The 22,644-nt window shown below is 35.6% G+C and overlaps 1 protein-coding gene across 23 annotated transcripts in view; it reads left to right on the top strand.

Moving 5' to 3' along the window:
* CLASP2 (cytoplasmic linker associated protein 2) overlaps nt 1–22,644 on the top strand; it is a 180,343-nt gene that overhangs the window by 127,582 nt on the left and 30,117 nt on the right. For 5 of the 23 annotated variants that reach the window (XM_018067136.1, XM_018067137.1, XM_018067133.1 and 2 more), the window contains 9 exons: nt 1,603–1,665; nt 2,656–2,762; nt 4,410–4,433; nt 5,756–6,000; nt 7,738–7,801; nt 13,263–13,265; nt 18,172–18,335; nt 19,138–19,216; nt 19,344–19,394. In XM_018067136.1, coding sequence (XP_017922625.1) covers nt 1,603–1,665; nt 2,656–2,762; nt 4,410–4,433; nt 5,756–6,000; nt 7,738–7,801; nt 13,263–13,265; nt 18,172–18,335; nt 19,138–19,216; nt 19,344–19,394 — 800 coding nt within the window. The remainder of the gene's footprint in view (nt 1–1,602; nt 1,666–2,655; nt 2,763–4,409; nt 4,434–5,755; nt 6,001–7,737; nt 7,802–13,262; nt 13,266–18,171; nt 18,336–19,137; nt 19,217–19,343; nt 19,395–22,644) is intronic. The other 18 variants (XM_018067148.1, XM_018067144.1, XM_018067155.1 and 15 more) reach the window with 9 other exon arrangements.

Here is a 22,644-nt window from a genome sequence, read left to right as displayed (position 1 = left end):
AAAGGAGGCAGTTTTCTCAATTGTGATGAAACATCCTATTTGGTTTAGAGGTGGTTAAACCTTTTTATCATACAGTTTTAGGAAAATTAAATTTTATAGCCTTTTGCTTACATATAGATGTTGCATAGCAAAGATAGGGGATTAGCCCTATTTGTTAAACAGGGATAAAAATAGCATTCCCAGAGATCAGGATTTTCTGGTACATTTTGCCTGGATTTTGCTGTCTTCCTTTATTTGGTGAAACCTTCTGTCGCCTCTGACTCGAATATGGCCATTTAACACATGAATCCCATAGTTTGCCATTTATTCAGTTGTAGCACAAAGCCAGCGTCAGGGCCCTGATACACCAGAAATAAATCAGAGCTAGGCAAAGATGAACTCTGGAACTTGCACTCTTAGTTTCCATCTGTTTCTGGAACTAAGATTGAAAAAAAAGGCTACATTATTACAAGCATATGAGTGTTATCTTCAGCCACAGATAACTGTTGATTTCAAAAGTTTTTTTATATATTAAACCATTTCCATATTGGTTCAACTCTTCCTTATCATTTTATTAATTATTCTGTTGGGTAAAATTAAAACCAGCTATATATTAGTATGTTTTACTAATGAAACCGATCACCTTTCAGGGTCTGATTAAACATTTTATGCAACATTCTGTCTTTAATCCTGTCTTTACATCTTTTTGATCATTTTCTTATTCATTCTGTGACAAAAGAGTAATTCATATAGTAAAAGTACTTCAATTGTTCTAATATATCTGTGGCAGAGTAACTTTTAAAATAAGGGTAATATGTTTCATTAAATAATAAAATGAAATTTTCCTCCCTTATTTGTGTATTTAAGAATAATACTGACTTTATAACATGATAAAAAAAGGATTTTAAGATCTAAAATTTTAAAATATACTAAATTTAGATTTAGAGAGATGTCATAAATATAGGGAAAAGTCACATATTTCTAGATTTTTTAAATCAAATTAGTAATATTCCCTTTTTGGTGTTCAAATGTGCTTTGATATTTAAATCTACTGAATTCCGAACTTAGGTTGTATAAACCATTATAAAAAATGTTTATGCTAATATAAATGAGGTATGTTATCTTTTGAACAATGTGAGGATGGTATGTGTACTGTTCAAGAGCAAAGACCCTGAAAGACTACAATTACTGAGTGTGGCCTTAATCAAATTAATGAACCTTTCTCTGTGCTTTGTCAAATTGAATAGTAACAACTACCTCCCTGAGTTCAGGATTAGAGGAAATAAGATTATTATTGGTTACTATTTACCATAGTGGTTTTTTTTTAAATTACAGTGTTCATTTTTCTGTTTCATGCTTGTACTTTTGACATTTCCTTCCATTTGAATACTTGCTTCTTTGTCTCCTGTGGGCTTACGTCTGTCCCCTTAGCTGTAAGATCTGTTGTGTGTCAAGGATGATACTGCAGCGTTCAGTTGCCCTTATCTAAGGCACTGTTCTGACCCCTAAGTATTTAGTAGTATAATACCATTGTTAACTGACTCTCCTTGCCTGACTGTCTTGCTGCCACTATTCCTTGTTTCTGTGGTAATAGATGAGGTTTGTATGGTCCTGTTATTCCAGCCTCCAGACACCATTCCAGATCTACTGGTGCCCTCTACGCCCCCGATGTGTATGGGGTCTCAGGTGAAGGATGAGTACATTTTCACTATCATCTGTGCATTCATCTCAGTTTTTTGTCCTTTTCAGTTCCCATTGAGTAATCATGTTTTAAAATTGATTTGTTTTTATTTAATTTGTTGAAGAATAAGTCATTTGTGTGGTTTTTTTTTTGTTGTTGTTATTAATTTTCCCTCAAGTAACTTTTTTCCTTTCAGCAATCTTACTTGAGCATTTTTCTCCCTGGAGATGGACATTTTTCTTTTGTATAACCTAAGTTATGTCATTTTAAAATAGAATAGAATTGTTTTATGTTCTCTGTTATGTACTTCATCTTTTGTATATATGTTAAAAAAAAAAAAACCAAAATGGTGGATGAAGTGTTTTAATTGTAAATGATAATAAATTATAAAAAGTAGTTGAGGAGAAGAACCCAACTGTGGTTTGTCTGTACATACCTCAGAGTGTCAGGCAATAGTAGGTGCTTGACAAATATCAAATGATATGTCTTTTAGTTATAGAATGAGTCAGCCTATCTTGAAGGAGAAGAAAGAATCATTGGAGGAGTTTTTCCTTGTAAATTCTTGGCATGGCTTCATTGAGCTCCCTAATCATTATTGGTTTGAGGATTGATCTTTGTTCCGGGCCACCCTGTGGCTCACCCACATGGATGAAATTTGCCCGACTGATAGAACTGGATTAATTACAGGGCTACCAACTTCCACGCCCTTAGTTGACCAGCCATACTTTCTTCTATCTTCTGGTGATAAATATATCATAGCGACTGTTCCTTAAATTCACTTGCCACACATTGTCATTGATTTTAATTGCTTTTACCGTTTTATTTGACCAAAACCAAATGTACCCAGAGAATACAATATTGCTTTTAAAATGCTTTGCCCCATTGGTTTTTTTTTTTTTTTTCTTTCCCCCTTCTCAAGGATCTCAAACTTTCCAGCCTGCCCATGTTACGTTTATGGCTCTCTCAAAGCTGTTTTCCTTCTTCTGATGAATTAGGTCCGGGGTATGGAATCAGCCAGTCCAGCCGACTGTCGTCCTCCGTCAGCGCCATGCGAGTCCTGAACACAGGTTCCGACGTGGAGGAGGCGGTGGCCGACGCCCTGGTACTCTTGTCCACTTCCTTATCACTGTAGACGTTCCAGTGAAGGAAACTGATACATGAGAGAGCCAGTCCACAAGTGTGGGGAAGGAGATGGGAGATTCCCGTGGATCAAATCTAGGAAGCCCAAATGTGGCAGCAGAAAAAGCAAAACAGTATAATTTATTGTTGATCTTTATTAATTGGTCAGATTTTTTAAGCCAAGGCCCATGATGGAATGTCAGGAATATAAATACTGATATTGTTAATACAGTGTTTTTATGCACTGTAGCACACTGAGAATAAAGGCAGATAGATGAGTATATACATATGTACACTGCAAGCATCTAATTTCAAAGCTAGCTCAACCTTGAGTATTTAGGGGTTGTTTTAGTTTGGAGTAAAAGTTTGTATAGTCTTTTACTTACTTGTTTTTTCTGAGCTGAGAGAAAGTACAATTTCAAAACAAATTATATTTAAGATATCTTTCTAGCTCTTTAAACCTGAAACATTAAACAGTGAGGCTTGAAAATGTCGTCTACAGATCCGTGACGGTTTTGTCAGAAGAGTTCTGTACAGATGTCTCTGTGGTCTTTCCTCCCGTAAAATTATGAAGAAAGTATTTGAGACAGTGATCACGATTGGCTTTTGCCTTTTTCCCTTGTCATTTCAGTATGACAGTTCTCTCAAATTATGACATTAATCCTATTTTTGAGAAGCATCTACTCATTTTCTTACGCAGAACTTAACAAAGGTGCCATGTTTGTTTTAAAATAACAAAGTACATTGTGCCTTTTAAACCTGCATGCCACCTCTTAACCATTGCCAATATGCTATTTGTCACATATATTTGAAAAGCAAGTTTTTAAAAATATTCATTGGTCATAGCTATAGCATATTAAATGTAATCACATGTGAGGTTCTGCTCTGTGCTGAATTTTTCTCTTTACCTCAGCCACCTGATTTTTTTCATAAAAATACTAAATAAGAACTTTGTTCTCTTGAGCTTGGGATATATTAATCACATCTTGTTCTGATGGTATTAAATTAGTCATATGTTTTAAATTTATTCTTCCTTATCAGTGTATTTCTCCAATCACATTTTCTAGTTTCCTCTATGTGAAGGATTTACTAAATTCTATTCATACAAATTTTATGAATTGATTGGATTACTCTTAAATAATCTTTATCCTATTGTTTATAATAAGATGTATTTGGTTTATATGAGGAATATTTAGCCATCAGTGCTAAAAACTGAATCCCAATAATTTGATTGTGTCTACTTCTGTTATTTGCATAGATATTCCAATTATAACTATCAATTTTTAGGAAAGGACTGTCCAACTATTAAGCCTGGTTGGACCTAGGGAAAATCATAGAAATAAAATTAACTTTAGAAATGACAAAAGGATCCAAATAGGAAGAAGACTTGAATTTCTTTGGGGAAATTGGTTATGTGACTATTTCTGTAACTTACATATTTTTCTTTGGGCTAAAGGATATTGACAAAATTAAAGATATAGCCTGCTAATAAGCAGTTCTTATGTATCTAAATATTTAAAAGCTTAATGGTTCTGATTATGGGCATTGTTTATGCCTACTTCACTGTGCTGTTTAGCAAAATGTTCTTCATTATTTTCAATTTTTCTCTTTAAAAATCTACTGCTCTCAGCTCTTAGGAGACATGCGGACTAAGGTATAGACATTGCTATTTTCTGACATCTTATGGTGCCATAACGTTCTTTTCTTGCCTTCATCAGTTTACCAGATGATAGTCTTCTATAAAAAATTCAAGTGGAAGTAATAAAATCCTTAGACCTACATCACTTTTCTGTACATATGATTATATGATTATCAGTAGGGAGATAGTGTTTAAATAGTGTCCTCTGGGGGTTCTCATCCCTTTAGCCTGACTACTTTGCACAAATGCGATGATGTCATTGACACTATGTCTATAACAAAACTAGGAGCCTAATACAAAAGGTATCATGTTTTTGCCATTCTAAATTAAGTTGGTGCCTCCAAATCAAATCAATTTAGTGATGGAAAGTCATTGAAAAACTATTTTTAATTAAGTTCAGGTTATATTTCTTTTAGATTTTAGACTTGAACAATTTAAGTCACCTGTAGCTATGTAAAATTATTGTTCTTCAGTGTTTCATAGAAACGTCTTCATCTCTCACCAGCCTGAATTCGCATATCAGATTATTTAAAGATTTATTTCTGATTCTTTCAGGGAAATCTCAAATAATCTATTCTGTCTCATTTCACTTTTAATATTCAAGGTAAAATTAGCAGTTTTATTTATTAAATAATAACTTCAGATGTGAAGAAATCAAAGTAATACTTTCTTATATATATTGAAATAGATAGTTTAGACACATTAGGGAAAGCATGCAGAACCTTTAGGAGCTTGCTTCCTAAAAGTAAGAGTAAGCTAAACGGGCTGTCATCATTCTTTGTGATTTTCTTCTCAAAGAAACATCAGGGATGGGTACAAGTGAAGGAAGAGTGGCAGAGAAGTGATAATGGAAATGAAAGAAGAATAGAGGAAAGGGGAGGTAGAGAGAAAAAGTAGAACTTTACACAGGAAACAGGTTTTTCTGATCCATTCTCATCCTTTGAAAAGGTTATAATTTCTTCATAACAACTCAGAGTTTTAGTACAGAGCCTGTTCGTTTACACTCTAGTAGTAGTTCTTGGTTTTCCACAAAAAGAAAAAAGAAAAGGAAGAACCTCATGTTTTTAGCACTCCCCGCTTTACGTATCTGACTTCCATATAGTAGTCTTATTCTGCTTCTACCACTCCCCATAGTTAAAGAATATTTCATCTCCTACTAACTCCTAAAACATGTTTTCTGAAAAAAACTAAAATTCGACATTTTATTATTACAATGATTAGCAGCATGCTTTACACTGATTTTTAAACAAAGGCCAGTCCTTTTTTGGTCAGTAGAAATCGTAAAATACCGGCATGTTATTTTAGCTACCACTAATGAGAGTCTTTATGTATAACAGAAAAAACCTGCGCGAAGAAGATACGAATCATATGGGATGCATTCAGACGATGATGCGAACAGCGATGCATCCAGTGCTTGCTCAGAACGCTCCTACAGCTCTCGGAATGGTAGTATTCCTACATACATGAGGCAGACAGAAGACGTGGCGGAAGTCCTCAACAGATGCGCTAGCTCCAACTGGTCAGAAAGGAAAGAAGGCCTGCTGGGTCTGCAGAACTTACTGAAAAATCAGAGAACGCTAAGGTGAGTTATAGTGTCTTCAGATGATTATCCTGCCTGTTGAGCTTTTTTGGGGGGCACAGTGCTGGGTCTTCACTGCTGCGCGGCTTTCCTCTAGTTACGGCGAGCGTGGCTGCTCCCTCGTCCCAGCGCACAGGCTTCTCACTGCACCGGCTTCTCTTGCTGCAGAGCTTGGGCTCTAGGGCACTCCGGCTTCAGCAGCTGTGGGTCCTGGGCTCAGGAGTTGTGCTTTGCAGGCTCTGGAAAACAGGCTCAGTAGTTGTGGTGTAGTGGCTTAGTTGCTCCATGGCGTATGGGATCTTCCTGGACTGGGGACCGTCTCTCCTACATTAACAGGCAGATTCTTTACCACTGAGCCACCCGGGAAGGCCCTGGTTAGCACTTTTTGACTTGACTTTTTCATAACACTTTAAAGATATTAGTTTGGGCTCATATGTGTCCTGAATTCAAAAAGTGGCATCAGAATATTATCCCAAGCCCTAACCCTTTAGGACCATCCATACTGTTATATTTTTAAATTATAATTATCTTGCTCTATTTAAAGAAACATTATTAAATGAAACTTTTTATTCATAAGTAGTTATTAAAAATGTTATTAAATGAAAATAAATAATAAAGTATGCATAATATTAAAGTTGACTCATTTATTGAACTTCATTCCTGATAAGTTTTTTAGTGAGATGAAAGAATATTTATGTTTTCTTGAAAATGAAAGTATATTCCTGGTGTTCATGTGGTATTTGAATCCTGGTATAATATGAAATGGATTTGGAGTGAATTTCTCTAAGAACAGAGGTTTAGGGACTTCCCTGGTGGTCCAGTGGTTAAGATTCCATGCTTCCTCTACAGGGGGCACAGGTTTGATCCCTAGTTAAGGAACTAATATCCCACATGTCATGAGATGTCACCAATAAATAAAATAAAAATTTTTTTAAGTTTATATTGATTTTTAGTTGGCTTTGATTCGGTTTCCTGTCCTACTGGCTCTTGCTTGCTTTCCCCCTCTAAAGTCTGTATCGTTTTTATCTGTGTAGTGTTTTAAATCTCGATAGTCTATACCTTTAAGAACCTAGTTTCAGAAAATTTGTAAGTTTCAGTATGGTGGAAAATAGAGGGCTACTTCCTGCCTTAATACCTGAAATTAGGGTTTGATTTTAGGAGGTATTAGAACTATATAATTTACAATAAGTGTTTGTCTATGTACTTCCTAATATATTTTAATTACATATTGTTACAGTTCATGAATATTACATATTAGAGTTCATGAATCACTACAATAAATCATCATAATGTTGTTTCCGCCCCACCAAGATTAGATTAGTGTTAGGTTCAGTGTATTATTTTAAATGGCAAGGAAGTAGTCATAGTTTAGAAAGATTTTATCCCTCAGGTGGCAAAATTTAAGAAAACATAAAAGCATTTAGAAGGGTAAGATTCATGTCCTGAGAATGTCATCTGTATAGTTTACTCTTCTGTGCTACATTAATAAAGTACAGTTGTATTTCTTTTCATATAACTTTCAACCTTTAAAATATTGTATGTATTGCTACAGAATTGTTGTTGCATTTAATAAATTGTACTTAGCCCTGACTAGTAAATCCTACAAATTTCTTGATTTTGAGAGCTGAATTTTTTTTTTTTTGGCTTAAAAAAAAAGAAGCCCAAATATATATGTAAGTCACTTTTAAATGACTTCTTCCTACAGCAGTGTATTAATTAGCCACTTTATTATTTTGACAGTCGAGTTGAACTGAAAAGATTATGTGAAATTTTCACAAGAATGTTTGCTGATCCTCATGGCAAGGTATGTTTTAGTATTTAAGATTACTCCTATAAGGTGTCATTATTATATTGCCCCAAAAAAGAAGTAAATAATAACAAAAAACTATAAGCCATTTTTATTTATATATTGCCCTAAAATGGCAATGATCTTTTCAACATAATTGAAATTGAGTATTTGATATCATACATAATTCAGAAGTTGCTCTCTGATAACTATTTAAGCTTCTCTAAAAGAGAGATTATCTAAGGCTATAAACTGAAGAATATATAGTCACATACATGACTCTTCTACAATTAGTCAGGGTATTTGTATTACTAAAAACATTCTATTTGTAAAGGAAATAATTGGGATAAGTTGAAAAAAGTTTCTAACTTTTTATTCAGTTTTCTTCTCTATTAACAAATATATTCTTAAAAGAGCAATTTTGTAGACAAGAACTGCCATTAAAAAACAAAAAGCATAAAATACGGTTTTTTAAAGCACAAACTGTGGGTGATATAGTTTGTGAGTAACAAAAGAGAAACATTCCATATGTTGAAAGAGTTCATAAAAATCTTCAGAACTTCGTTCAGCTTTTAATGCTGATTAAAGTATATGTAAGTACTTATGTATAGTCTGCATGTGTACTGTGAAATTTTTGTTTTAAAATGTAAAGTTTTGTCGTAAAATGTACTCATTTGTTCTATTTTCAGCAGTGTGTTTGACAGTGGTGAAATTTTATTCAGTATCTTCCTTTAGGACACCAGCTGTCTACATGAGAATTTCTAACCTAAGTGAGAGGGAAATCATAAGAAAAATATTTATGAATTTTGCTTCATTTTTTTAATTGTCTTCACTTTATTGTTGCACATTTCATTCCTCCTCATTTTTTCCTATTTTCAGTATTTTCATTACTTGTGACACTACTTAAAGATACTAAAATCCCACTCTTTACATAAACTAAAATCTGGCTAAGGATTATAAACTGTCTTAACTTTAAAGCAATAATTTCCAAAGATTATCCTTTTGTCTCAAGGCATATTTATTTTATCCAAGAGTGCAAGATCCCATTAAAGACAGAAAGCACACTAAGTTTATAATTTTTAAACTGAGCATGTAGATAACTATACCATTTTATACTGATATTACTACCACTAATTACTGTAAGAATTGTTATAATGGAAGAATTTCTATAAATCCTAAACAAATTAACGGTTTATTTTTTTTTGTTAGCAGTATGAGTTAAAGGACAAGACAGTTATGATCTGTGTGGACTTGTTTTACTAAATAATATTTTGTTAATAATCTACAACTTTTAAAAATAGAGTTTTAAAACATCTTCAATAAGTAATATAATTCATCTGTAGTGGAAGGTATGAGAGTGAGGTTGTTATTATTTCTTGAAGTCACAGTTTTTTATTTTTATTAGGACGGTAATGCAGTTTAGTTGGATCCTAGGATTTAATAGTAATAAAGAGACTTTTTTTAAACAGTCTCTTGTAGAAAAAAATTTTTAAATGAAGCAAATTTAAAAATTAAAGTCTCTTGAAGATCAAATAGGAAAGCCAAGTTTGATGTTGGTGACGCACAGGTGTTTGACCTCCCTTAGTAAATATGGAGAACCAGCCACGATCCTCCCTATAGGTGTCAGGAAGGAGACTTTCTGTTTTTTTCCTGTGGGGTTTTATAACAGCGTACAATTCCTATTGATCCACCTGGCTTTGCTTTGTTTTTTGTTTTTGTTTTTTTTTCAGTTATTTCACTGAATACAGATATAAAGGGGAGATTTTTGTTAACTCGTTTTGCTCAGCTTTTATTTGGTGATTGTCCATCAGAGACTGCCAGTAATGTAATTAATTAAGAATAAACTGGCTGTATCACCATACAGTGGGGGTTTAAAAATATCAGGGCTTGATTTGAGTTTTTGCATGTCTTTATATTGTTCAAGTAGTAGCTATCCCTCCTATTTAATTTTATAAAGCACGAATAGTCCAGTCATTTGAATCAAGCAGCTGTTCTTGATGCTTTCTGTTCCTTCCAAGTAAAATTTTAGTTTCCGTTTCCCAACTGCTGTCTATCAAGAGTTGGTTTTTTCTTTCCTCTTCCCTATAAAGGGCCAGGCAGTATATATTTTCAGCTTTGTGGACCATAATGATCTCTGTTACAGCTCTGCCATTATAGCGCAAAGACATCTTTTGACAGTATCTAAACAAGTGGCCATGGCTAGGTGTCCATAAAACTTTACTTATGAACATTGAAATACTAATTTTCATCAAATTATCATGTGTCACTAAATAGCCTTTTCTTTTGATTAAAAAAAAAAAAAGCTATTTTAAAATGTAAAACCAGTCTTAGCTTGCAGACTATAGTTTCCCAACCCCTGTTGTATACAATCAACTCTAATGATTGACACATTGACACTAAAATAAAAACATGTTCAAGGGACTTCCTGGTAGACTCTGAGCTCCCAGTGCAGGGGGCCCAGGTTCAGTCCCTGGTCAGGGAGCTAGATCCCACATGCTACAACTAAGACCCAGAGCAGCCAAGTGGAAAAAAAAAAAAGAAAAATGAAAAAAACATGTTCAAGAACCTCTACTCATGGTCATGCCACTGGCTGAAGGTCAAGACTGTTGACCGGTACCAGAAACAGTGTACCAGTCCCTGGTGGGTTAAATCAACCTTTATTCCTATATACGCTGTCCGTTTCTGATCTGTGATTTTGGTCTAAAAGCTCAGTCCTGCCTTCCCTGTACCTCTTGCTTTTCTCTTCTGTCCTCCATAGAGACTGTGTCAAATAGTCTCTCCTTAAATTTAACTCCAGCCCTGTTCGCCTCTCATCTCGTGCCCTGACCATTTGTCCTGGCCTCTTAGCTTACTAAGAAAATAGATGCCATCCAACAGAAACTCCATTTCCTGCCTCCAAATCAGCAAAATTAATTGCACATAAGCCCATTCTTTCTACCTTTTCTCCTATGGAAATGGCAGGAGGTCTTACCTTGAAGCTGTTGGCAGCCTCATAAACATGTACTCTGTTTTTTTGCTAATATACTCTCATCTGCTTGGTCTTCCAGGAATTTTCCATAAATTTCAACTTGCTCTTTGACATCCCTTTTTATTTTTCAGCTTTGTTGCAAGTGTATTCAGTTTGCCTTTTCTGACACTAAGGAATGTGGTGTGGGAGAGGAGGAGAAGGGTCTTCTGTTGTGTCTGATCCAATCTTCCTCACAGCAGACAGCCTCTCTTTTCAGACACCTGTCTCTGCTTGTTTTACTAGTGTTGCTGTAGCTTAGAGCATTGCCCTAGGCCCTCCTTTTTCACTCTGTACCTTATTTGAAGCTTGTCGCCCACTTTATCCTGATGACTCTCAAGTGATACTTCCAGCCCATGTTTTTCTCCTTCACTTACCTAGTTACATGCCTTTGGCTCATCTTAAACCTTAAAACTACTTTTCCTCTTGAGTCATGTTATCTCATTAGATGAAGCCACCATCCCCTCACTGGGCATCATTCTAGAGATTTTCTCAGTCCTAATTGATTCAACCTTCTAAATATTTCCATTCTCACTACTCATTCTTGGCACAATTGCCTTTGGCCTGCTGCACCTCCTCCCCACCTTCTGTCCCTAAATTCTCTTTCACTCTGCATCCTTGAATAATCTTTCTAAAAGGTAAATCTTTTCTCTTGACTTAAGACTCTTCAGTGACTACTCATTACCCTCAAGAAAATATTCAAACAAAGCCTGTCATTTTGGCTTGTTAGTCCGTTTTCACTCTCAACCCAGCCTGAAAACTATGTTCATTTCCCCAGATGTTCATTTCCCCACTTTTCCTCATAGCCTTGAAACAGATCATCAAAGTCATTTTTCTTTCTTTCCTCAAATATGCTCTCCACATGAATTGGAATCACTTATCAGTAACCTCAACCATCCTGAGAGCTCACAGGGCAGAAACCATCTGAAGCCTTGCCCCCAGAATGGGCCATAGGGTTTCAGAGACACTTCCTATCATGAGGTTGGTTGGGTGGACTTTGCCGTGTCCTTTTCAGCTGAAGTCAACATTTCAGTCTCTTTTAGCAGCTCTGAAAAGTAGCAGTGGACCACCTGCTGTCCCCAGCAGAAGTAGGAGACCTAGAGAACCAGGGTGTGAGCGGCAGCCCCATCTCCTTTCATCTAGGACCACCTCCAGCCCCTAGAACGTTTCTCTTGTTTGTGTTAGTAAATATCTGAGTCCAGCTGAAATACCAGGTGAACTCTACTATACAGTAAAGACATCCCAGAAAGGAAGGGCTGGAAAAGAGCTCTTTTTAAGTACAGTTGAAATAGATGCTAGATTTTTTTTTTCTGTGACATGAGTAATGTGGTTGGCATTACAGGGTACAAGCTGAAATTAGTTGATGTCCATAACTTGGTAAACTTTTTCAACTTTCAGATACTACTGATTCAGTCGTGGTCTCTGTATGAAAGTAATTTAGATTATAAAGCTGCAAATGTGTAGTTTAAAGCCTCTTAATGTTTTCCAGAGAGACAGTACCACACAGTGATGACAAATATGAGTAGTGGAGCTAGATTGCTTTGGTTTAAATCCTACCTCCATCACTCTTGAGCAGTGTGTGCCTTGCGCATGGGTTTCTTAATCTGTGAAACAGAGTTAATAAGATTGCGGTGATGGTTAAATGAGTTAATGTATGTAAAGTCCTTATAACACAATAAGCACTACATAAGTTTTTTTTAAATAAGTAAGTTTGAAAAATGAAGGAATTCAAGGCAGATTTTTTTTTGATTGCTCTAGAACACTTTTTCCTCCAAATGTAAGGTGTGCCAGAAAGCTTATCCCCTGTGATTCTGACAGTTGACACAGAAGGAATACTTGAGGAGAGCCACATTTACTGAAGAACATGCTTTGATTTGACATATTATGTTCTGTGTAGTCCTGCCTGCCTACAGGTCTTAGAATCAAGAGACCAAATATGCATCTTACCTGGGGAATATTAAAAGTTGTAGTATCTTTTTACCTCCATACAATAGTAATTGTTCCAGTGCTTCACAGAAATAATTTAACTTGTGAATACATTGCTTCTCAAGAGGGGGAAAGAATAAACAAAAAATTCTTAGATACTATGCTTTGGAAGCAAATGTTGGCACTGTTCAGAAATGTTGGCAGGTGTCTGTTAGTCTTAGATTCTTTCCAGAAGTTGACATTCAAGGATAGTAGGGTCTGAAAAGAAGGGAGTTTTCCTCTTTTTTTATTTGTAAATTTTCTTGGCAAGAAAATGAGAGAGAAATACAGGAAAACCACATATTCTTCTCATATACCATTCATTTAACTCTTGTGTTAAAAACTATTTTGAGTTTGTCATAAAACTTTGGAAAACATTTGTCATTTTTATTTTCTAAGTGTTTTTCTTCCATACAGGAACTTGGCATTGATGGCGACTAATTTGTGTGTTTTTCTTTTTTTTCTTTTTTTCCTTTTGCATGCTGTCCCCTGTGTTGGAACTCTCAATAGAGAGTAAGTTGGTTCAATATTTGTTGGAAACCTAACTTTACTGCATGACTGTGAAATTAACCCTTTTTCTCTATTTTCTCTCCCAAAGAGTTCATGCAGTGTTGGAACCTTTGCAATCCACGAAATGCTATCTGCAGTTACGCAAACTGTCATTCTGTTTGGAGATGTGCTTTTTAATCTACTAATTAATCTAATTTGATTATGTTCTTCTGTTCTATATTTGATGACTGGCACACCTAAGATATGGGGACTTCCCTGGGGCTCAGTGGTAAAGAATCTGCCTGCAATACAGGAGACCCAGATTTGATTCCTGGGTTGGGAAGATCCCCTGGAGAAGGGAATGGCAACCCACTCCAGTATTCTTGCCTGGAGAATCCCATGGACAGGGGAGCCTGGCGGGCTGCAGTCCATGGGGTCACACAGTGAACACGACTGAGCGACTGACACACACCTGATATAAGCAAGGCTGCCTCAATTGTAATAACACAAATATTATAGTTCTTTTCCCAGTGAACTACAGTTGTGAAATATGTAGGATTATACATTGAGTCTGTTGAAGGTTGATTTCATTGAATTATTTAAAAAAATAGTTCCCAAGTTTCACAATCAGTTTTTAGAAATTGAGTTCTAACCTCTTCATATGCACTTTCTACTGCTGTGCTAATGGTGTCCCATAGAAGGGGACAGAGCAGCTTAAGGAGCAGTGATCTCAGCCTTCTCTTCTGAAATCAGATGTTTTACTAGTATATCCACTCTTCTCTTTCTCCTTTAATCATAGATAAGGAAATGGGAGAATATCAACATCTATCTGACAATGAACTCTATGTGATATAGCAGTCACATGAAATTTTATGCAAACTTCCAATGTATATTTTGGATGAAGATACATGTGTGTGTGTGTGTGTGTGTGTGTGTGTGTGTGTGTGTATGCATAAGCATTTTGAAAAATAATACTATAATTCTATATGTAAAGTACTATTAGTACACATTTACAGTTTTATTCAGCTATACTCACATTTTACCTAATCAAAAGATATTTCTACTTAGGAGACTCAGACACGTCTTCATGAAGAAAATAGCAGTTCAGATCTTGACAGGAACATAAACTTTGGATTATATCAGGATGAGAAGAAAGGGCCTCCTACAAATGACTACCCTGAGTCCAGAGAAGTGGGAGATGTCAGAAAGTTTATAGTAAAGAAAACCTTGGCTGTAGCGAAAGGAAGGTCATCCATATCTTCCCTTGCATTGAGAAAAGGGGTTGGTTACCAAGGTAAATTTTACTCAACTAAAAGAAAATTCTTACTTTTAAGGGAACTTTTCCTGTAGTTTAATCAGACAACTTTTTAATTGCATCCTCAGCCTCTGATAACTCAAGATTTGGTTCTGACTGGTAGCATAAGACTGAAATACAGCCACTGTTCTCAAATGCTATGTATTCCAGATAGGAAGATAGCATATATACAGAAAAAGTAAAAGAGCACTGCAAAGGCAGCCCAAGTACCAGTTGCAAATAGGGATGGACAGTGGATGTTGTTTAAAGATATCCAAGAAGCTGTTTGGCTGGGACTCGAGTGGTAAACTTTGTAGGGAGTCACGTACTTTGTGTAAACAGAAGGATTATAGAGTGATAGGAAATCAGGAGTGTGTGGGATATGTGTTTAGGGATGAAGACTTTATGTTGCTAAATTGTCCAACATCAGTCTGAAGAGTTAGAACCTCATCTAAGCATTTGAGACAGTGAAGGGACATTAAAGAATTTTGTTTCTGTCAAAAGAGTGATGTCACCATCTGACAGAAAGAAGTCTGAGTTGGCCTGCTGTTTTATAAATAAAGTTTTACTGAAACAGAACTGTGTTCACTTGTCTGCATAGTGTCTGTGGCTATGCTATGATGACAGAGTTGAAGAGTGCAACCCACATCATATGGCCTGCAAAACCTAGAATATCTGCTTTCTGGCCTGTTAGAGAAATCCAGACTTGAGGTCAGAAATGCCTGGTGCCTACAGTGATGTTGTGATCGACAGATTTGAGTAAGGCCAAAAGTGAGAGCTATCATAGAGATTATTATGGGGCCTAGAAGGCTAGATCAGAGAGGCTCTGTCAAGGAAGTCATAATTTCGATGAAAAGAGAATCAGGATGAAGATCTAAGAGATCTCCTCACATTCAGGGTACAAAAGGAAAATGCCTGATAACAATGAAAAAAGGGAGATAAGAAGAGGAAAAACGGTGTCAAACTATGGAATGGCCAGGCGTACTAAGCTCATGAAAAAGCTGTGACATTTCTCTATTGGAAGGTAATTGATGGGCGCAATAGGATGGAAACTGCAGGCAGAATTCTTGAGACAGTGTCTTCTGCATTGGGAAACGAATAATTCTGGTTGAGAATAGAAGAGTAAAGATAGAGGAGACCACACTTTAGAGAGCAAGAATACAGGTGGAAAGACTAGTCTTAGAAATAAAATTGGCTCTTCCTTGGAGAAAGAGTTATTACAAGGATAGCTATAGAAGAAATCAGAGTGAGGGGAGAGTCAGTGGAGAATTTTATCATGAATGGCAGTCAAGTAGATGAGGAAGTTGTCCAGTTATAGAGTGTATGGAACACAACTAAAAGCCAAGTGGCTTATCCATTGATGAACTGTGGATACCTTGAGCAAGTCAGTCCCTTAATTTTCTAGTTCTCAATTTTCTGAGAATCAGATAAAATGAGAGAGCTGACTTAGGCATTCTAATGCCTTTGATTTTCGAAATGGATTTTGGTATAGTGAAAACTTAAAGTTGGAATCCTAAGGAAAATAGGCAGCAGTTGAAACAGTAAGAGTGAAAGTGAACCAGAGGGTTTAAGGGGCTAGCAGGAAGCCCTGATTTGTCATGTTTGTTATAATTCCCGAGGTGTAAATAGTCCCAGATGGCTGATTTCAAGCCACCAACCATCTCACAAAATTCGTGAATATTTAATGTTTGCCTTTGTAGGCAGGTACTGACTAACACCAGGACGTCGCTGGACAGATTTGCTAGTCAGAGTGAGTACTAGGTTAGATACATGTATTTGTTACTGAGTAGGTCTGAGATAGTTACTGAGTAGGTCTATCTCAGGTCCTGAGATAGTTCAGTGAAGCTGTGGTCCAAGTGGTTCTGGTAGGGTAGGACTGGAGTTAACGAATCTGCATTGTGATTAAGAACAGTGTTGAGGCACAGGTACCTACTGCCTTGAGATCAGAGGTAACAAATTTTAGGTAGTCATACTTTCTGCTTTTACAAATAGAGTCTTAAGCAAAGTGTATTTTTTCTAAGGCTTCCCAGGTGGCACAGTGGTAAAGAATCTGCCCGCTAGTGCAGAAGATACAAGAGATACAGGTTGGAGCCCTGGAGCAGAAAGATCCACTTGAGTAGAAAATGGCAACCCACTCCAGTATTCTTACCTGGAAAATTCCATAGACATACAGGTCTGGCGGGCTATATTCATTCCATGAGAATGAATCAGACACGACTGAGTGCATACACACAAGCACATCTTTTTCTAACTCAAATTAAGATGTTAAAAAGCTTAGTTACAATTCTGATAGATAAAAAGTCCTTCATTTCTAACATAAGAGAAAAAACAGAAATTTGTGTATAATTACATAAAGGAAAGTCAAGAAATATATATTGAGAGTAAAACTCTTAATTTTACAGTTGATCTTAGCCAAAAGGCCGAGAAGCGATTAAAACTCTTAATTTTAAATTAGCATACTTACTTTGAACTTAACTTTTTTAAATCATAGATTTTATAATCCATTGGGATTATAAATTGTCTCATAATGTAACACGGCTGACATTGTCTTAAGCACTTTTCCCTCTTTATGTAGAAATAAATTGTCCAGTATGATATTGAATTTATTGATGAGATATAACCTTATTGTATGTCACTTGTAAGTATTTTTAATTAGAGAAATCACTTACAAATTTTAGTTTCCCTAATTTTTCTTGAATCTTATAAGAAGTTTAAAACTAGTAGATTAATATTGGAAACAAGTACAAAACCCCTCAGTAGAAATGGAGACTAATAGCATGCCACCTGGTTCTTTGTAGAAATCATTAAAATGTAGATGTAGATTTGTGTCCTGATTTTATTTATTTTAGGCACAGGTATCCCAGGTCATTTAAGGCTTCCCAGGTGGCATTAGTGGTAAAGAGCCCGCCTGCCTGATGCAGGAGTCGTAAGAGGCGTGGATTCTGTCCCTGAGTTGGGATGATCCCCTGGAGGAGGAAATGGCAACGCACTCCAGTATCCTTGCCTAGAGAATCCCATGGACAGAGGAGCCTGGAGGGCTACAGCCCATAGGGTCGCAGAGTCAGACATGACTGAGCAACTGAGCACACAGGTCATTTTAAATTACTTTTGGGGCAGTTTTAATGAATAATACATCTTATACCAAAGAATTTTGTGACCACTAACACTGTGAAAACTGAGAAGTCTCCAGTTAGCCCATTATGTTAAAAATCATCTTATATATTAAGGTAGCTGTCAGCATAGTCTTCCTCTGATTAACTCCCTGACACTTCAGAGAGCTGGGGGCTGGTGAGACTATAGGTAGTTTCTTGGCCTAAATTCAGGTAAAATGAATTTCAGTTTAAACTGTGGCATCATTGACAACCTTAGGTGTGCCAGCCATTATGGCCAAAGTTTCTTTACCAAGTGATGCTGCATGGAGTAGCTAATTGTCGAACTTCAGCAGAAGCTGGATAACAGTTCAAACGTACTCTTGTATCACAGAGTCCAATGAAAAGCGAGAGAGATTGTTTTTCCGCTTGGCTGCCAATCGCTGTGCCTCTGATTCCTATATTCCTTTCTATTTCAGTTTTGAATTGATCATAGAGGTCAATATTTCCTCCTTTTTCTTCTCCTTCCCCCATTTACCCACTGTAGGTATTCAGCATGTTTTTGGAGACTCTAGTGGACTTCATACAAGTCCACAAAGATGATCTTCAGGATTGGTTGTTTGTACTGCTGACGCAACTACTTAAAAAAATGGGTGCTGATCTGCTTGGGTCTGTTCAAGCAAAAGTTCAGAAAGCCCTCGATGTTACAAGGTAAGATCTTTCTTCATATATTTCAAGTTTACCCAGTAGTAATTAAGAAAATTCAGTTTTTGTGTTGAAAGTTCAGATTTCTGAGTCCTTTCAAACCATCAAGACTTCATGAGCTCCATTTGAAAATTGTTAATAATGTCCATTTACGTGGTATAATTTGATGCAACATAGGTTCTTAGTTCAAACATTGCATTTAATCTATAAAAAATTCATGAACATTGGTTGAGTAATTCAAGGTAGCAATTTATTGTAATTAAGATGTAACTGCAAAGTAAAGGATTTTATTCTAATATAAAGATTAAAATATTTGCTAAACTTAAAAAGAATGTTTTATTATGCATTCTTTTTTCAAAAGATTTTGAACCAATAATACATTTCTACTTTCTAGTGTAGATTGTTGAAGTGACTTATTTCAAATATCCATTTACTAAGTTGAGATGAGTCTAGAATTCAGATATTAGGTATATGGAAACATCTCTGATACTGTTGAACTTTTCCCTGAACACATTTTCTGATTAAATCTATAACTGAGGCAAGAGATCATTATTTGCTCTAGTGTTGCTTTTTAACCCCCTAGAGGGGGTTAAATTTATACTTGCAAGGTATAAATTCAAACGTTCTGGTTCTTCTGAGAGTAGCTTTTATTGTATTCTTTACCACATAAACTATACCACATATAGATATGCTTCATGCATGCTTTCTAAATGACATTATGTTTTGGTATTAAAAATAATCTGTTAAGTTTGCTAAAAGCTTACTTGCTGACTTAATTTTTTTTTGCTTTGTTTTTTGCATATTTCAGAGAATCTTTTCCAAATGATCTTCAGTTCAATATTCTAATGAGATTTACAGTTGATCAGACCCAAACACCAAGCTTGAAGGTAAAAATTTGAGGTCTTTTGAAGACATTGTAAGGAATTGAAGTATTTTATTCATAAAGTTAATGTTTGTATTTCTGTCACATGAGAAGCTGTTCAATCAGTGGATTTTGTTTTTATAAACTTTCAGACAGTCAAGCCAGCACTTCGGGACCAGCTTCACTCTTTTTGGAGCTCCAAGGTTTTATTGGTTTTGTTTTAATCTGCATTATTTCTTTTCTTAACTCTCTTTACGAACTCTGCAGTGTTTCCAATAATGTTTGTATGCATCTACATATTCAACTACTAACCATTACGAGCCTCTAAAGCATGCACGGGTTTGATTTCAAATGTTACTCGGTGCCAGATTATCTTCCGGAGAAGCTTACTGGGGACTCATAGTTAGAAAGCAACACAAGTATGGCCGTCTAACCCTAAGCTGTTGTGCAAACTCTCTCTATAAAGTCTTTTCTCATTTTATGTTTGTGATTTCCCAGTCCTTTTTTTTTTTTTTTTCTTCAAAGTTTAGGAGTTTAAATAGGTATTCTGTACAGAATATCAGTTTTGCCTATGTATTTCAATTAACAAAAATTTTTAAGTTTAATCTCAGAGCTGTTCTCCAGTTCTTCTTAATTGAAACAGTAGCTTTTTTTTTCTTCTTATAATGTGATATTTCTGATGTGTGCATAAGCTTTAGATTTGGGATTAGCTTTCTCAATTGTTATTAGCACACATTTTCTAATAATTTATGTGGAAACTAGGTAGATACCAATTTTTTGTTACAAATAATTATTTAACATAGAAGAAAATATGTACCCCTGAATTCTTTACTAAGAATAGTTTTATTGAGTTTTCTTAAATGAGATTAACGTCAGGGAAATAACAAGCATATGTACATTTACAAGCCTTGTATTTTCTGCTCTGTTCTGCACGAAATGTTTCTATAAGCATTATTGCCTTGGGTTGATTTCCCTTCTAAGTTTCTGAATATGATTTTGCCTTAAAGTCACAATTATGTTTCTTACCAGGGTTGACATGTACTCAACATATGTTATTTTCTCAGAGCTGCTTTGCGAAAGAGGTTCCATCTGTTTAGATTTTTAAAAGTGACCTGCAGAAGGAGAATAATTTACTTGCTGTTATTGATAGATGTTGTTTAAACTTGTTATTCGTCCAAGCCATTGTGCTAGGTATTCCTGATAATTTTCTGTCACTAATATTTATAATAACGTGATGAACTGTAAGCTGTGGAAAGAATTATGATTTAGGTACTGGTGGTAGGTATTCAAATGGCATTGAAAACATATAGAGTTGTTACATGGGCCAGTAGAAATGGAGGTCTGAATCATCAGCTTTCAAAATAAGGGCTGCTGAAGGCCTGAAGAGAAAGACAATGGGAAGTATAGAACTAGTCTCCCTGCTAGGAAATGTCATGCCGAAGACTGGGATCACAGACTCTTTCTCTGGAAGTCGCGGTGCACATATGTACGTACGCGGTGACGTCCAGCTCTGCAACCCCATGAACTATAGCCTGCCAGGCGCTTCTGTCCATGGGGTTTCCTAGACAAGAGTACTGGGGTGGGTTGCCGTTTCCTTCTCCAGGGGATCTTCCCAACCCAGCGATCAAACCTGGGTCTCCTGCATTGCAGGCAGATTCTTTACTGACTGAAGTAAAGAATATTTACCTCATATTACCTCATATTTATGAGGGAATATATATGTGTATATGACTTTTAGAGAAACGGTCTCTGTAAATATGTATATATCATAATCTGTTATATGGACATAGGTATGGCTTTTATATATTATACACACGTATATACATAAAGCTGTAGGGGAAAGTCACTGTAGGGGAAAGACACCCACAAATTAATGTCTTAGGATAGCAAAAAGGAATTTTATTGGAGCTGTACCTTATGCCGAAAATAAAAGTAACTTTGAGATGATTGACAGGATTAAGAATTAAAAACTTAACAGATTATAGAAAAACACAAATAACTTCAGTATGAGATTTACCAAAATTCTTTATTTAAAAAGTGCTGGATCTTTCAGATAAAATTTTATATTTCTCACAGACTATCATGTAGCCAAATGTCAAAAAGGAAGCAATAAAATAGACAAAGAGGGCATACAGAGTGATTTTATTTGAGTAATATTTTTCAAATAAATGGAACTTTTTGACTTTTTTTTTTTTGAGTTTCAGAAATATGTTTAGAATTATACACACCTTAGCAACTGTAATGTTTTTCCTCTCTGAAGAAGAATGCATGTTTATGTTATTAAAAATACAGACGATGTTTATAACCTTTTGAAATATACTACCAAAATATAAATTTTCAAAAGATTATAAATGTATTATGGTTGTTTTGCTTATTTGTATAGTAAACACACCTATTCTATGAAACTATTTAGAAACTTTACATGCCTCTATAAATTGCCAAGACATGGTACTAATTACATCTCACATAGTGCAAATAAATATTTTCAAAAAACAAAATGCATTGATGTTTATTCTTTGATTTACTTCAGCTTTCTTTCAGCTGGTCTTACCAGTAGAAGATGACATGGCTTAAAACTCCAGAATGTTATGTGCTGCCATAATTTAGTTGGGCTTGCTACTCAAAATTAACCATACATCTCTTTCCCTCTTCACTGTATGATTTACTCAGGATGGTTTTGGATTAACTTAAAAAAAAAAAAAATTTCTTACAGTTACTTCTTAAAATCATTTATTATGAAATGAAGACAATAAGTTGATGCTTTCTGTCTTCTTTAAACTGGAAGCAGAGAGGGGAAAATGTTTAAGAGTCAGAAGTTTAACTTATTGCTTCTGTATATTAACTTGACATAGTACTTCCCAGAGACCTTATTTGGATTGAGTGAGAGAAATGATCAATAATAAGATCAGTAATAGGGGATGAAGGAGTACAGAGTACCTGATTACCTTAATCTTTGACAATATTTTTTCAAAGTTGCTATTTTTAATCATACATTTAAACCTTCCTTTTTCTAAGTCTGCAAATCAGCATTTAGTATGTGTTTAGAGTCTGCTGTATCCAAGGACTGTGCACTCTGCCAGGTGCCATTTCTAAAGTGCACTGATAACGTCTTAGAGAATCATTATTTAGAAATCTAGAATGTTAGACGTGACTTTAAAAACAGTGGTTCTCTAACTTTTTCTACCCTGCCATACTGAGAAAGGGGGGATTATTTAATAATGGCTTACTCGAAGGGTAAAGAAGGCTGCATCTAAGAGAGAAGCGTGTGTGCTTTGCCCCACCTCTTGCTGATTTCAAAGCCTGCATCCTACCACACTCCTACCTGCCATGCCACCCACATATCAGGAATTTCTAGGAGAATAGTAAGACTTTTTAAACTCATATATTATACTTATTTTATGCAAATAAGTATCTCTTCCCCAGTGGTCCTTCTGTAAAGCTTTTTTGTCACAT

Source organism: Capra hircus, chromosome 22 (assembly GCF_001704415.2).
Source record: "Capra hircus breed San Clemente chromosome 22, ASM170441v1, whole genome shotgun sequence".
NCBI classification, from domain to species: domain Eukaryota; kingdom Metazoa; phylum Chordata; class Mammalia; order Artiodactyla; family Bovidae; genus Capra; species Capra hircus.
The sequence above is the reverse complement of the archived record's forward strand: the minus strand, read 5'-3'. Positions and strand labels throughout refer to the sequence as shown.